This window comes from Typopeltis vanoorti, chromosome 2 (genome assembly GCF_054136105.1).
Source record: "Typopeltis vanoorti isolate ZY-2024b chromosome 2, IOZ_Tvanoo_1.0, whole genome shotgun sequence".
Classification (NCBI taxonomy): domain Eukaryota; kingdom Metazoa; phylum Arthropoda; class Arachnida; order Uropygi; family Thelyphonidae; genus Typopeltis; species Typopeltis vanoorti.
In genome coordinates, this window is record NC_143550.1 from 174036442 (window position 1) to 174054060 (window position 17619).

The following is a 17619-nucleotide window of genomic DNA, read 5'->3' on the forward strand; positions in this document are numbered from 1 at the left end:
TTGCTACATTTGTTAAGAAACGAATAATTTGTACATTCAGGTCCCTTGTGGTCGATGTCGTGACCACCCCTGCTATATTAAGTGTGTTGGTATAGATTCTAGAGTTCATGTTTTAATGTTCTGTAGTTGTCTTTGTTTTATATTTCTTGTTGTTGAGTGGCATGGGTATCAGATGTGATCTCACAAAAGAACCATACTAGTTGTTTAAGGGTCTAGGGATGTAAAGAGTTGTAGTTGGTCGTGTTATGCAATATATGTCTCTGTTGTTATGATAGGTGTTGTTGAAATAATTCCTTAGTAACATTAACATTATGTAGTGTTTCAGATTTTTAATGCTCTGGATTCTGTGTATCTCCATAAGCAGTTCAGATGACTGTTGTATATAAGGCCTCCATATCACTGTTGAAACAATTTTCCTATGTAATGTTTCTAATTTTGTTAGGTGGCTGTTTGATGTGTTTGTGGAGACTGTTATACCATACCTGAGTAGAGATTCTGAAATACCGTGATTATTGGAGTTTTTTTTATGTTAGATGGAATCATATCTTTTACTTGAAAGAGTTTTGCTGCGATGATACAGAGTTTAGTATGTAGGTATTCTATATGTTTTGTCCATTTAAAGTGGTAATCTATGTAAAGGTCAAGATATTTTGCATGTGTTATGGGTGTGATTTCGTGACATAGGCAACTATTTTTGTTGTTAATGCAACGGTATGTATGACAGCGTAACAATAGTGGTGCAGAGCGCATGATTCTCAAATTGTGTATAATTAACTTCTGCATCTTGGTGCTGTTAATTATAATTGAGTTTTGGTAGAAGTAAGTTGTGATTTCATTTAGGTCTTGTTGTGCTTTGAAGAGAGCTGCATTAATGTCTGTGTGGACTGCTAGTAGCACACTGTCATCTGCATACTGATATATATGACTTCGTGTGGCCAGGTTATGAACGTCGTTAATGTATATATTGAATAGAATAGGTGGTGATATGGTGCCTTGTGGGACGCTGTGTTTTATTTGTATACCCCGGCTGTATATACATATTTAGTTACTTGTGTTCTGTTTGAGAGATAGTTCCTAAACCAGGTATGCAGTGTTCCTCTTATTCTGACTGAGTATAGTTTGGTCCAAGTGTATCAAAAGCTTTGGTTAAGTCAAGAAGTATAACGAGTGTATACTTGTTTTTATCGAGGGCTTTGTTTATGGTGTCGGCAATATCTTCTAATAATGTGATGGTGTATTTTGTTTTCTGAAAGTCATGTTGGTTTTATGAGATAATGTTGTACTTCTGTAAATAATTCTGTGGTCTTGTGCGTTATAATGTATAAAGATGGTAAGTTAGCTAGTGGTCTGTAGATCTGTGGATCATTTCTTTTGCCATGTTTGTAAATTGGCATAATTCTCACAGTTTTTTGTTGTGGCGGAATAATATCAGTGAATTATGTTATGTTCACAAGTCTCAGAAGTATTGGATTTATTTGTTCAAAGTGTGTTAAAAGGTCTATGAATCTTATTTTGTCTATTCCTGGAGTGGTCTTTGGTAGTTTATTGTTGACTGTATTGGTAATTTTTTGTTGATCGTTGGTAGATTATCTTTTTTGAGTTGTGTGATATTGTTTGAAGGCATGGTTGGATGAGTCTGCTAGTTCATATCTGACCAAAACTTTTTTCAGTAAAATCTTGTCCTGAAGTTTTCTTCTTTCGAGTTCATATTTCAAGTTGTAGTAATAATAATAATAATAATTACCACATAGAAACGTTTAGGGAAAAATCTAGAAAAAAGAGCAAATAATGTTATTTTTGATGTAAATATCCTTGTGATGATACAGGACCCAAGAGTGTACAGAGGATTTTGAAATACGAAGTGATTACCTAGTCTTGAGCAGGAAAAAACTGAATATCATAGTGAAAAATAGAAAATTTCAGAAAGTGTTAAAAAAGAAAAGTTGAGCAGCTTTAGAGGTGAACTGCAATCTTAAATATTATTAATATTAATGTTGTTATTATCTGAGACCTCCAGGGAGTCAAGGACTCATTGAGGGAGGCTATACATCACCCAAACCAGCTGTCACATGTTCCCTTAAATTCATTCACACTAGATGCACTCACTACTAAGGGCAAATTATTCCACTCACTCACTGCTCTCTGGCAGAAAAGCCCAACCCTTACCCTTTTCTTGACTGCAAATAAATTTAACTTCCATGGATACCCCGTGTTCTCTCCCCAACTTCCATATAATAACAAATTTCATCAGTTGATATCCTATAACACCCATTTAAAAGTTTATAGACCTCTATCATATCACCCATCTTTCTCCTGTTAACCAGAGTCTGCAATCCGCATACTCACAATCTGTCCTCATAATCTAAATCCCACAATCCGGATATAATCTTTGCAACTCTTCTTTGCACCCTTTCCACAGCTTCTTTATCCTCTTGGAACCGAGGAGACCAAATCTGCACACAATAATCCAGATATGGTCTTGTCAAAATCATATAAAGGCAAAATGACTTCCTTATCCTTACATGTCAAGGTTTGCTTCAACATCACAATTATTCTCTGAGTTGTATTTGCAACACTTTTGCTATGTGACCTTTGAACTTCAAATTCCTATTCACCAATATGCCAAGATCCCTTGCCTCCTCCATTTCTTGTAGCAGAATCCTGAGGTACACCACTGGTCACCTTTTAATCTGGCAGATTCACACCCACTGTATACCACTTTTTTTGATATCTTTCTGTCAACCATCCCCTGATCAAGTCAAGAGTTTATATTCCAATCACATATTCTCCAGTTTATGCAACAGCCTTTTGTGTAGTATCCTATGACATGCCTTAGAAAAATCCAGCATTACCATAATGTATCCATTCCCTTTATCCAACTTGGTCATAACATTGTTATAAACTATGAGCAAATTGCTAAAACAGGACTGTCCTTTAGTATACCCATGCTGCTCCTTGCAGAGTGTAGCTTGTTTGTCTACCCATTTCTATATACGAGTTCTTGCCAACTTCTCTAAATTATTCACCACCACACCAGAGATACTGATAAGTCAATAGCTAGATACATCAGTTTTTACACCACCCTTGTACATTGGAACATCCCTTCCATTCCTGTGGTATCATTAGACCCAAGTTATGCGAACACGTGAAAGGCCTAGCCAATTTGACTGAACATTTCTTTAACAAACAGGTTGATTTTCCATTTTTCCCTATAGACAAATTCTTATCCAGGTTATGCAACAGCTCTTCGACCTCATTTTCATGAGCCTCTAACTCTTCATCCAATATAGTAGTAGCCCTGTACAGCATGTGACATACACCTGGTTGATATATCTTAGCAAAATGGGCACTCATTAACTGAACAATCTCATTAGCTTCCGACGCTCGAGTACCATTTGCATTCAATAAAGTTAGTCTTTCACACACATTTTTTCCATTCCTCCCTTGATGATCTAATTTCTCTGACTGTCTGCATTAGTGTCCAAATATTATTCAAGAAAAAATGAGAGTTTGAAAAAAAAAAAAAAAAAAAAAAAAAAAAAAGAGAACTAAACCTTGGAGGGTGACAAACTCTGAAGAAAATGTTGATTGAGTCAGGGAGTCATGCGGCAAGGTTGTTTGCCTGTAAGTTCCTGGCAAGTAAGTCAGCATGTGATCTTAGAGAAAAAAATAAGAAAGCAAAGCACTGTAAAACTAGCTAAATAAAAGCCATGGGAAGACTGTTAAGAACATAGAAAATGAATATCAGGAAGGTTGGAAGATCACTTTTTTTAATATAATCCATCACAAATTCAACTTCCTCACTTAACAAAAAATTTGGGAGTAAATTACCTTATCGCGGTGTACATTTGCAAGATTTCATCACAATACCCACAGGGCACTAGTTAGGACTGTTGGATCCTCTCACTGAATGAGAAGATCCAACAGTCCTAAATAGCGAAGTCACACCTCTCACAGATAACTTTTTTGCTTTAATTTAAAAAATATAATATGTTGATTTCCAACCTTTAGTGAAAAATCACATCCTTAAATATTTAGACATCCTGGTTAGCTTTTATATCACATCTTTATTTACTAATATACCATGAAGAGAGACTGGTGAGTTAAAAAATTTTGTGTCTGACATTTTTGAATTATTTAGATTTACTATGTATTTGGGTTACTTTAAATGTCAAGGTGAAATCTACAAATTAATGCTGTTGCTATGGCTCTTCCCCATCTTCTCTTTAGCTAATTTTTATATGAAGTCTTTAATCTAGGTATACTACATGGGTAATGTGTTTGCCTTGAGGGAAAAAATCATCATCATCATCAAATTCCTGCCATCTACCCTCAAGGGGTGTACAGGATATGATAGTACTACATGAAAAAACTACATCATTACTAACTTCCTATCTACAATTTTCCTCCAAATCAGTCTGTTACTTGTCAAGACTCCAACATTATCAGATCTTATATTTCTATCGTCTAAGGCATTTCGTACCGTATCAATCCACCTATATCTTGGTCTTCCTCTGGGTCCTTTTCCTGCCAAACTGTGCAAAGAACACTTGTTTTGCTAATCTTTCTTCGCCCATTCCACCTGAGATTAGCTCTGCTAACGCATTCCTGGATGCTGACAATGTCAAGTTCTTTCCTAATATCCTCGTTTTTAATATGATATTGCCATTGATGCCATCTGTTGATGCCTCTAATCTTTCTCAGGACTCTCATATCTGCGGTCTCTAGTCTTTCGTCAAGTGTTTTACTTCTGACCCAGCTCTCAGATCCATAAGTTAAAACTGGCTTGAACACTGTCTTGTATACAGCTAATTTAGTGTTCCGACTAATTTTTCCATATGAATTTATTCAATTGACTTCCCACCATACCAGCTTTGCTGATTCTGTTGTCTATTTCTATATTTAATTTACCATCTTCAGCAAAAATCGTACCTAAGTAGCTGAAATGTTTTACTTGTTCCACAGGTTCTCCATTCACAACACAGTTGACATTTTCAATGATTCTGCCTATTTTCATTGTCTTTGTCTTTTTATTGCTGACCTTCATACCATATCTATTGCAACAGCTATTCAATTTAGTCAGAGAATCTTGCAGACTTGTAGCGGATTTATTTAGAAGTATAACATCATCCGCATATAGCAAAGAGCTGACATTAACATCTCCAATACTAATATCAGGTTTAATACCACTTTCCTTCATAACATGATCCATATAGATAATGAATAACAGAGGGGATAATGTACATCCTTGTCTCACACCAGATTTAACATTATACCATCTTCCTGTACTTCCTTCAATTCTAACTGCTGACTTACAACTCAAATAAAGACTAAGTAGCATATTGAATAGCTTCTCTCTTGGCACCTTGTCATATGCCTTTTCCAAATCGACAAAACTTAAATACAGATCTCTGTTATATTCCCATGCTTTCTCGACTATTTGTCGTAAAGTGAAGATCTGATCCTCACAGCCTCTATTTGGCCTGAATCCAGCTTGTTCTTCACCCAGCTTTTCTTCCACAATTCTTCTCAACTGTTTCTCAAGTATACTTGCATAGATCTTGCCAGGAACACTCAGTAGGGAAATACCTCTGTAATTCTCACATTCAGTTTTATTTCTCTTTTTATATATGTGTACTATGAGAGCTCTACACCAATCATTGGGAATTCGTCCCTCTGTCCAGGCTTTCTGAACTATGCAGTGCAGCCACTGTAAGACTTTTATACCACCATACTTCAGCATTTCTGGTCGAATATCATCTACTCCTGCTGCCTTTCCACATTTCAAGCCTTTGATGGCTTTTTCTACTTCAAGTATGGATATGTATTCCTGACTGCATGCCTGGTCAGTGTTTTTTATCACTGTGCTGTCATCACTGCTTGTTTCATTTAGCAGTTTTTCAAAGTAATTACTCCATACTTCAAGGATATCTTTTTCTCCTGTTTTCATTTCACCTTTATCATCTCTAATTTCTTTTACAGCACTCTTTCCTCCATTCCTAAGCTTCTTCAACAACCCCCAGAATATTTTGCCACCTTCTTCATATTTATTTTCTATATTCTTGCCAAAGTCCTCCCATGACTTTTGTTTAGCTAGTTTTACACACTGTTTAGCTTTCTTACATTTGTCTCTATTCTGTAAGAGTAAAAGCTGACTTATTTGCCAGGAACTTTTGATATGCTTTCTTCTTTTCCTTCACTGCCTCTTTAACTTCCTGTGTCCACCAGAGAGTTCTGGTTTTTTTTATCCTTGCACACAACCTCACCACATGCCTCTCTGGCAGAATCAATGTTTTTTTCAGAGTTTGCCACTGAATTTCCAAGGTTTGATTCCTGTTCTCAAACTCTTTAATTTTCTTTTCAATAATCTTTCTGTATTTTAGTCTACAGTTCACATCTGAGAGCTGCGCAACTTTTATTCGCTTTAAAACTTTCTTACATGTTATTCTTTTCAATATGAAATTCAGTTTTATCCTGCTCAAGACTAAATAGTGATCACTTCCAATTTCAAATCCTCTGTACACTCTGGTGTCCTGGACCAGAGAGAAAACATCACTATCAACAATAACATAGTCAATGAGACTTTTCTTATTCCTAGCCTCTTCTCTCCATGTGAATTTGTACACATTTTTATGTTGGAACATGGTGTTAGTAATAACCAGTCCATGTCCTGAGCAGAAATCCAACAGATATTTGCCATTATTATTAGCTTTGCTCTTTTCTCCAAATTTTCCCAAAATATTTTTGTATGTCTCACAAACATTTCCTACTCTGCTATTTAGATCCCCAACAAGGACCAACTTTTCCTTTTTCATTGTGTCAGTTGCTTTATCTAAAGCATCAAAAAATTCCTCCACTTCTACCTTAGTAGAACCTTCTGTGGGACCATAGGCACAAATAAGTCTCATTGTCCAGTTCCCCATTCTGATATTTGCCCACATTACTCTACTTGAGACTGACTGCTATTCAAGAAGATTAGCCTCGTATTTTGTGTTGAATACTATGGCTACTCCTTCTTTTCCTTGATTGTCATTGCCTGAATATAACATTTTGTATTTATTGCTCAGAAAGATCTCACCAGTTTTGGTCTTTTTTGTTTCAGTCACCCCTATTATGTCGATCTGGTACTTATCTAATTCCTCAGCTAGCTCCATTTCTTTGCCATTCAGGCTTCTTATGTTGATAGTACCGATCTTTAACTCTGGTGATGTTGAGTTGGGGTTTGTTTTCAGATTTGTTCCAGTAGCTGACTTTTCGCTGTTCACCCTGGTTCCCTGGCGAAAACAACGGGGGCCTTGTTTAACCGCCGACGCCTCAGCCGGCATGAAATTTTGTCATGTTGTACCATCATTTTTTATTTTGGTTTAACCAATAAGAATACAATTTGGTCGGCTAAATCCCAAATTGGCAGCCCATCCTCGTTCGTTCAGTATCAAAGTAGATACCCAACAGGGTGCACCACAAGAAGGTGAGGATTGGACATTAAGTCAGAAGCCCTGGTCGGTTCTCCGCATTCCTTTAAAGGCTATGTGGAGGTCTTCTCTCAGTTATACAGCTTTATTTTAGATTTTTTTAACTCATCTCTACAGCCAAGTTCCTAAAATACACTTTACGTTAGAAAAAGAATCAAATAATTCTCTGCCTTTTCTTGAACTACTAGGTTGCCTGTCTTTCAGATGAAAGACAGGCCACTAGTATTGTCTTTTTTGATTTATAGAAAGTCAATACACACCTGAAGATACTTACATAAACAAGACCAAAGCACTACCCTTCCTATCTGATATATCCAGAGTACATCTGAAAAGATAGTTATGGTATTGTCACACAACCCAGCAATGGAATATTGCTCCCATATTTGCGGTGGTGCACCAAAATCCTAAGAATTCTGATTGTATCCAGAAGAGGGCAATCTGACTAATTAATGAACCCTCTCTCACAAAACCCACTTCAGTCCATCTCTCATAGATGTTCAGTTTCTGCCTTATGCCTCTTCTACAGATACTTTCATGGAGAGCGCTCTGCTGAATTGGCCACTGTTATTTCTCCACTCTTCAAAATCATTAAATCAAGAGCCACTGCTAACCAACACCCTCTTACAGTCCATCTTTGAATTCACTGAACCAACTTCACTACCTTCTCTTTCATTCCATCTACTTCTGTCCTTGGGAATGGTCTTCCCCACTCTGCCTTCCCCAAAGATTACAATCCTCAGCTGTTCAAGCAAAAAATGTGAACAGACTCCTCTTCTCTTTTATTCTTCTTGCCCACACATGGCACTAATGTGCTATAGGTCTCATGACCTTTCATATGTGGATCAGATATTTAAAAAAAAAAAAAAAAAGTTTTAACTTAGCAAGCTTAATTTCTATCCTCTTTAACATCCAGGAGTATGAAGCGCTCTTTAACTGTAAGTTGGCCTATTATGGCCAGACAGGAAAAATGTATTAATGTCTACCTCAGAGAACACAAGAAATAATGTGCTGACATCATTATGGACAAGTGAGGGCAAACCATGTTTTGGACACTCTTTCACACAGGATTAGATGAAAGAAAACTGGTATACTATGTATATGTTATGAGTTGGAAACACTGTATTTAAAGTTTGGACCACTATGAAACACCCCTTATCTCAACAAATTTTGCTGCATTAATCTTCCAAAAGTTTGAAGGCAGTCATCTTGATCAACTTCAGCCCAACAACTGAAGAAAAAAAAATAAATAAATCTGCATCTGTTTGTTCTGAATAACATTAAATGCACATCAAATTTCATGATCCGGAACAGTCTGGCCTTACAGAACAATCTCCTCTAAATGCAGCTCCCTTTCGAAGCCTTCTGAAGCTTTACATAAGCTCTCTATGGAATGGCTCTACAAAAAAACAAAAACTGTGATCCATTATCGGGTTGTCCTAATCAGGGCCGGTGTTACCATTTAGGCAAACTAGGCAACCGCCTAGGCCTTAAGCCATGAAGGGGCACGAAACGTTAAAAATTTTGCAAAATTGAAGGCAAGAAAAATTACAATTCAATTTTCATATATTAGGGGCATGAAACGTTAAAAATTTTGCAAAATTGAAGGCAAGAAAAATTACAATTCGATTTTCATATATTATACATATTGTATATTTGTATATTATTAATAAAGCATGCCAAAATAATTTTTATTTTTTATATTTAAAATTTCATTTTAAAAAATATCCAACTTGTGAAATAAGGGATGCACTTGTAAACTTTGCCTAGGGTGCAAAATAACCTGGCACTGACAGTGGTCCTAATTTAGACAGTTTCAATGAATTACATTTATCTCCCTTATGGGAAATAATACTTCTTCAATCTGCTTATCTTTCTCAGTTTTTAATTATCATTCTAGGAATTAATTGACTATTACTTTACAAAGTTTTGGTCTTGCATATAAGTATTTTTTTCATTCTATATGTTATTCTGTTCCATGTTTTTATACTGAAAATTTTATGCTAATAATTTTTACTGAAGTTATGTGTGTTATTTTCACTGCATTAGTTGTCATGTTTAGTATGGAAATATGGCATAAAATGTGATTCCATGCATTAGACATATGAGTCTGCTTAAAATAGCAGACTCGTATTTATTATTACTATCATATTATTATCGTATTTATTAACGGTTTTTATAATTCTTTTTTTAATCTGTGAACCATCTCAAATTTTATTACATAGAAACATTTTTATCCCTCCTCGCAACATATTTTCTAGGCTATACATTCATTCTTGCTGTAGTCCTTACATTGGTATTACTGCTCACCATTTTTGTGGCATGCATTTCTCTTCACAGAAGGTAAGTTAGGTTGTATCTGGAATAAAAGTAAAAGCCATTTCTTGCATTTAAATTCTTAAAACATTGTTGCTTTTTGAATTATAAGTATTGATTAATGCTCGTTAACAGACATTTGTCATGTTATTTTGAAGAATCAGGTATACCTGCAATTCATAGTACCATCCATGCTATCTTATTAGCTGTTAACACAACAGTTAATATGGAACAGATATTGGTTGTACATTTTTATGCACTGTAGTCAAGTTAGTTTGCCTATTTTGATGGAAACCTTTCTGCTTCTGTCAAAGACTAGCTAACTTAACTTCAAAAGGACTATAGCCTTTCTGCTGTTGTATATGAATTTTAAACCTAAGTTCTCTTTCTTAGACAAATATGGCCAACTCATGCTGGTGTGCAAGAATTCTCAATTGATAATTGGTATAAATGGCCCTAATATACTCATAGATGCATGTGAATATATAATTCTTAAAAAGCACTTAGATTATCATGTGCAAAATTCAAGATCTAACATTATTGAATAAATCAGCACAATTGGAAAAGAACTTGGATTTAATTTAACTGAATAGTCTAGATGCGAGAAACTTGCCCGATTCCCATTTAGAACAGTTAACAAAGAATGATCTTCAACTAGAAGAATTTTTAGCTGACATAAAGAAGAAGATAAGGAGTGCAAACAAGAAAAGAATGTTATGACTAAGAAGTTAACTGCAAAAGAACTTGAGGTAGTTTTCAATCACATTGAGCATGCTAAGGAAATTTTGTTTGATGCTGATCCTGATATGGAACGGAGCTTCGAAGTCTGCCAAAATCTTGATAAAGGGATCAGTAGCTATCGCAAATTGCATGACAAGATGAAAAAGTTGAGCACTATTCAAATATCTTTACTTAATTTTTTTTTTTTTTTTGTAAAAAAAATAGCTCAATCAAATGTCATCATCAAATTCCTGCCATGTACCCTCAAGGGGTGTACAGGATATGATAGTACTACATGAAAAAAATTACATCATTACTAACTTCCTATCTACAATTTTCCTCCAAATCAGTCTGTTACTTGTCAAGACTCCAACATTATCAGATCTTATATTTCTATCGTCTAAGGCACTTTGTACCGTATCAATCCACCTATATCTTGGTCTTCCTCTGGGTCGTTTTCCTGCCAACCTGGCAGAGAACACTTGTTATGCTAATCTTTCCTCGCCCATTCTGTTTAAGTGACCATACCACCTGAGATTAGCTCTGCTAACGCATTCCTGGATGCTGACAATGTCAAATTCTTTCCTAATATCCTCGTTTTTAATATGATATTGCCATTGATGCCATCTGTTCACGCCTATAATCTTTCTCAGGAATCTCATATTTGCAGTCTCTAGACTTTGGTCAAGTGTTTTACTTTTGACCCAGCTCTCAGATCCATAAGTTAAAACTGGTTTGAACACTGTCTTGTATACAGATTTAGTGTTCTGACTAATTTCTCTCTTATTCCATATGAATTTATTCAATTGACTTCCCACCATACCAGCTTTGCTGATTCTGTTCTCTATTTCTATATTTAATTTACCATCTTCGGTAAAAATTGTGCCTAAGTAGCTGAAATGTTTTACTTGTTCCACAGGTTTTTCAGTGACTCTGCCTATTTTCATTGTCATTGTCTTTTTATTGCTGACCTTCATACCGTATCTATTACAACAGCTATTCAATATAGTCAGAGAATCTTGCAGACTTGTAGCAGATTTATTTAGAAGTATAACATCATCTGCATAAAGCAAAGAGCTGACATTAACATCTCCAATTTTGATATCATGTTTAATACCACTTTCCTTCATAATGTGATCATATAGATAATGAATAACAGAGGAGATAATGTACATCCTTGTCTCACACCAGATTTAACATTAAACTATCTTCCTGTACTTCCTTCAATTCTAACTGCTGACTTACAACTCAAATAAAGACTAAGTATTGCTTGATATAATGCCCCATTGACACCATATAACTGCAGCATATTGAACAGCTTCTCTCTTGCCACCTTGTCATATGCCTTTTCCAGATCGACAAAACTTAAATACAGATCTTTGTTATATTCCCATGCATTCTCGACTATTTGTCGTAAAGTGAAGATCTGATCCTGACAGCCTCTATTTGGCCTGAATCCAGCTTGTTCTTCACCAAGCTGTTCTTCCACAATTCTTCTCAACCGTTTCTCAAGTATATTGCATAGATCTTGCCAGGAACACTCAGTAGGAAATTACTCTGTAATTCTCACATTGTTTTATTTCCCTTTTTATATATGGGTACTATGAGAGCTCTACTCCAATCATCGGGAATTCGTCCCTCTGTCCAGGCTTTCTGAACTATGCAGTGCAGCCACTGTAAGACTCTTATACCACCATACTTCAGCATTTCTGGTCGAATATCATCTACTCCTGCTGCCTTTCCACATTTCAAGCCTTTGATGGCTTTTTCTACTTCAAGTATGGATATGTATTCCTGACTGCATGCCTGGTCAGTGTTTTTTACCACTGTGCTGTCATCACTGCTTGTTTCATTTTAGCAGTTTTTCAAAGTAATTACTCCATACGTCAAGGATATCTTTTTCTCCCGTTTTCATGTCATCTTTATCATCTCTAACTCCTTTTACAGCACTCTTTCCTCCATTCCTAAGCTTCTTCAACAACCTCCAGAATATTTTGCCACCTTCTTGATATTTATTTTCTATATTCTTGCCAAAGTCCTCCCATGACTTTTGTTTAGCTAGTTTTACACAGTGTTTAGCATTCTTGCATTTGTCTCTATATTCTCTAAGAGCACAAGCTGACTTATTTGACAGGAACTTTTGATATGCTTTCTTCTTTTCCTTCACTGCCTCTTTAACTTCCTGTGTCCACCAGGGAGTTTTGATTTTTTTTATCCTTGCAGACAACCTCACCACATGCCTCTCTGGCAGAATCAATCAATGTTTTCTTCAGAGTTTGCCACTGAATCTCCATGGTTTGATTCCTGTTCTCAAACTCTTTAATTTTTTCTTCAATAATCTTTGTGTATTTTAGTCTACAATTCACGTCTGAGAGCTGCTCAACTTTTATTTGCTTTAAAACTTTCTTACATGTTATTCTTTTCAGTATGAAATTCAATTTTATCCTGCTCAAGACTAAATAGTGATCACTTCCAATTTCAAATCCTCTGTACACTCTGGTGTCCTGCACCAGAGAGAAAACATCACTATCAACAATAACATAGTCAGTGAGACTTTTCTTCTTCCTAGCATCTTCTCTCCATGTGAATTTGTGCACATTTTTATGTTGGAACATGGTGTTAGTAATAACCAGTCTATGTCCTGAGCAGAAATCCAACAGATATTTGCCATTATTATTAGCTTTTCTCTTTTCTCCAAATTTTCCCAAAATATTTTTATATTTTTCACAATCATTTCCTACTCTGCTATTTAGATCCCTAGCAAGCACCAACTTTTCCTTTTTCATTGTGTCAGTTGCTTTTTCTAAAGCCTCAAAAAAATTCCTCCACTTCTACCTTAGTAGAACCTTCTGTGGGACCACAGGCACAAATATGTCTCATTGTTCAATTCCCCATTCTGATATTTGCCCACATTACTCTACTTGAGACTGACTGCCATTCAAGAAGATTAGCCTCACATTTTGTGTTGAATACTATGGCTACTCCTTCTTTTCCTTGATTGTCATTGCCTGAATATAATATTTTGTATTTCTCAATCAAATGTTTAGACATTAAGTAAAAATTTAAGCAATTGATTTTTTTAATTAACTTTGATTTTATCCTCTAATATAGCTTATAATGTGCTTTTTTTTTTTTTTTCAAATTTAAGCTAACTGCTGGATTAATTACAGTTATTCCTATTGTTTATTGTATTTGCTTAGCGTGCATTAATTGATGGATTGATTAGAGCTGTTCAGCGATGTTTTCCTCTGCTTTGTAAAAGAATGTGCACACACAGATACACAAAAGTCTTGCACAGAGTTATTTTAAATGATCACAAACTGAATAGTACCATATTTGTTAACATTAATATTTAGTGAAGAGAATATTATCTTCTATAAGCAGCTGCTTTTATAATTTTGTACATGAGAAGTCCTTAATAAGGATTAATTGTAAATATTGGTATACACGTCATAAATCTGCATATGCATTATAACTACTATATACTCATCAGATTTTTGCAAAGTACTATATGACTGGATTGTTTTAAGAATTAAAATATGTTACATCACGAATAGCTCACACAAAAACAGAAATATTGACAGTCCAAAATGCACCTCAAAATTTCAAGCTGAAATTGTACAACAGATCTTGCTGCAGTATGTTTGGTCAAATGATAATAATTATGATGTGGTCATTTTCATTTTTGAGCTTCAAGGTTACAAAAGATATACCTTCCCTCCCAGTATAACTTATTTTTATTGGAAAAATTATTTTCACAAAAACAACAAAATGACAATTTCTCACATATGGAATTTAATGAAATTTAATGTTTAGGACTGCTGCTATTAAAATTTCACAAAATTGCCTATAGATCATATCAAAAAGGTCTGTTTATTATTATTATTACATAATACCTCCAGGGAGTCTAAAGACTACACCAACGCCATTTACCGCCGACCACCATTAGTATTTTCACAGACAATCACAAACATCCATTATGTTTATTACGAGATTAATAGATTAATACATTAGACAAAAATATTATTGCACCTTTGAATACTAGAATAATATAAAGGGAGTGTAGTTCAAAGCTGGATAGATTCTTAAAAGGAGAAAGACCTTATCATATGCTATAAGGAATGTAAAGAAACACTAGTCCTTACTTTTTTGCTCTGCTGCCTGATGAAAGTATATTAAATAACCAATGCATGGTATCTATCCACTTGGTTATCAAATGGAGAAGAATCCACTAATAGTTACAAAATTTCTGAACTTCCTTTAATTTGTAGAATTGTCATTAACCCAATGTTTACCATGTGATATCTGTTGTGGTATGTTCTGTTTCTCCGTATATATGTCTGTAAGCAGCTCTTTGGGTGTCTGTTTAGAATTAGTTGCAGAAAAGGTTAAATTCTTCTCTTTTTTTATTTTTATTATTAATGTCATTTCTTAGGATACAGATGATTTTTTATTATTATTATTTTTTTAATGTATTGGTAATGCTCATGGGCAGTGAAATGAGCTATCATGAGGATATTAGTAAGTGGAAGCAGCAACACATCGCATTATTAGCTTTAACTTTTATGGCTGTATTATAGTTTATCTTTAAAGGCCAATGCATAATTCATTTGCAGGTTATAGGTAAACAGCTTCATTTTACTTCCGTTTGTAATTTTATGTGTATATATATATATATATATATATATATATATATATATATATATACACAAACTGGGGGGGGGGGGGCTCTAATCTAGTAGAGCCCCCCATCCCGAGTTCCGGGCTAGTAAGACAAAAAAAAGTGACATGAAAATGTTTCAAATTTCAGCTTATCTTATTATATACCGGGTGATTATAAAATAACATCAAGTGTTCAGAGCCCTCTAGCAAGTAATGTATTGGATGAAACACCTCTTTTAAAACTGAAACACGCCAGTATTCGGTAGACGTACACAGTGGAACATGGGGATTCGATTTAACGGGGAAAAAAACAGTACCAAAAGTCACCAACAGGGAAAATTTTGGTGCTGCCAAATTAATTTTAGTAGGTGTGACTAATGAATGACTAAATGGCAAATGAGAGACAGCACACATCAATTTCATAACGTTTATTGTTAATTACAAATGAGGTTCAATATGACCACCATTCTGATGTTCCAGGAACTGCATATGGTGCATGACATTTTCCATAGTGACTCGCAGCATATCGGAATTGATTTGTCTCACGTGTAACGTTATTCGATCTTTCAAAGTTGGAATATCGGGTACATGTTCTGATACACGATGCTTTTAAGAAATCCCCACAGCCAAAAGTCACAAGGATTGGGATCAGGTGATCTCGGTGGCCATGGCATGGGAAATGCACGACTGATTCTTCTGTCAGAGAAATGTTGTTGCAAAACACTCTGTACCTGAAGTCCAATGTGGGGTGGTGCACTATCCTGCATGAAGATGGTCGAATCGAGACATCCTCATTGCTGCAGTTATGGAACCATTAAGTTCTGTACCATATTGGCATACCTGTTAGCATTGACGGAACAGGTCACTGGTCCATTTTGGCAGTTTTTCTCTTAAAAGTATGGACCGATGATAACAGATGCCATAAATCCGCACCACACTGTGACTTTGGGCGAGTGGGTAGGCATCTGCAGACACATGCGGATTAGTTGCAGCCCAAATGCGGCAGTTGCATGTGTTAATATCGCCGTTCAAATAAAAGTGCGCTTCGTCACACCATATAATCTGCCACGGCCATGCATATCCACTTCCATGCGTGCTAAGAATATCAAAGATAACTCGATTCGTGTGGTCGCATCACCAGGGCGCAATTCTTGAACATGACTGATTTTATAGAGGTAAAACGTCAACATTTTCCACACCGTTGTGTATGCGATATCCGTTTGCCGGTATATTGCTCATGCACTGCTGGTACCCTGCACATTTGTCATCTCCTGTTGCACAATAGCAGTTGCAACTTGTTGGTGATTGATTGGTTTGCGTCCCCTGCCTACCTGCACTGCTAGAGTTCCAGTAGTATCAAATCGGCGAATCAGTTTTCGTAAGTTTGTTACGCTAATCGGTCCTTTTCATAAATATTTCATACGCCGAAAATCACGAAGACAAGTACTGCCATTATTGTTCCACTGATAATAGAGCTTGACTAACAAAGCACACTCACGTAAGGTAAGAGGCATCGAAAAGCAGTTCGTCTACGAATGATAAGAAATCTCACAGGTTTTCCTTTTATTGCATGATAATTCACAATAAACGCAGTAATGCAAATTAATGCATTTTACTTGATAAACAGCGCCAAAATTTTCCCTTTTGACGACTTTTAGTACTTTTTTTTTTTTTTTGTTAAATCGAATCCCCATGTTCCACTGCGTACGTATACCAAATATCGGTGTGTTCCATCCAATACATTACTCGCTAGAGGGCTCTGAACACTTGACATTATTTTATAATCACCCGGTATATAGAATACATATATCATCATCAAATTCTGACATGTACCCTCAACAGATGTACAGGATATGATAGTACTACATGAAAAATTTATATCATTACTAACTTCCTGTCTACAATTTTCCTCCAAATCAGTCTGATACTTGTCAAGACTCCAAGAATATCAGATCTTATATTTCTATTGTCTAAGGCACTTTGTACCGTATCAATCCACCTATATCATGGTCTTCCGCTGGGTCGTTTTCCTGCCAAACTGTGCAAAGAACACTTGTTTTGCTAATCTTTCTTCGCCCATTCTGTTTAAGTGACCATTCCACCTGAGATTAGCTCTGCTAATGCATTCCTGGATGCTGACAATGTCAAGTTCTTTCCTAATATCCTCTTTTTTAATATGATATTGCCATTGATGCCATCTGTTAACACAGACCTATAATCCTTCTCAGGACTCTCATATCTGCAGTCTCTAGTCTTTGGTCAAGTGTTTTACTTCTGACCCAGCTCTCAGATCCATAAGTTAAAACTGGTTTGAACACTGTCTTGTATACAGCTAATTTATTGTTCCAACTAATTTCTCGCTTATTCCATATGAATTTATTCAATTGACTGCCTACTATATCAGCTTTGTTGTTTTTTGTCTATTTCTATATTTAATTTACCATCTTCAGTA

At 35.6% G+C, this 17619-nt stretch overlaps 1 protein-coding gene across 2 annotated transcripts in view; it reads left to right on the forward strand.

Annotated features, from left to right (window-relative positions):
- Window positions 1-9824, forward strand: part of LOC150109676 (low-density lipoprotein receptor-related protein 1B-like) — a 361753-nt gene extending 351929 nt beyond the window's left edge. For both annotated transcript variants that reach the window (XM_090409647.1, XM_090409653.1), the window contains exon 26: window positions 9731-9824. In XM_090409647.1, coding sequence (XP_090265773.1) covers window positions 9731-9816 — 86 coding nt within the window. In that variant the 3' untranslated portion in view covers window positions 9817-9824. The remainder of the gene's footprint in view (window positions 1-9730) is intronic.
- Window positions 9825-17619: the final 7795 nt, after the last annotated feature.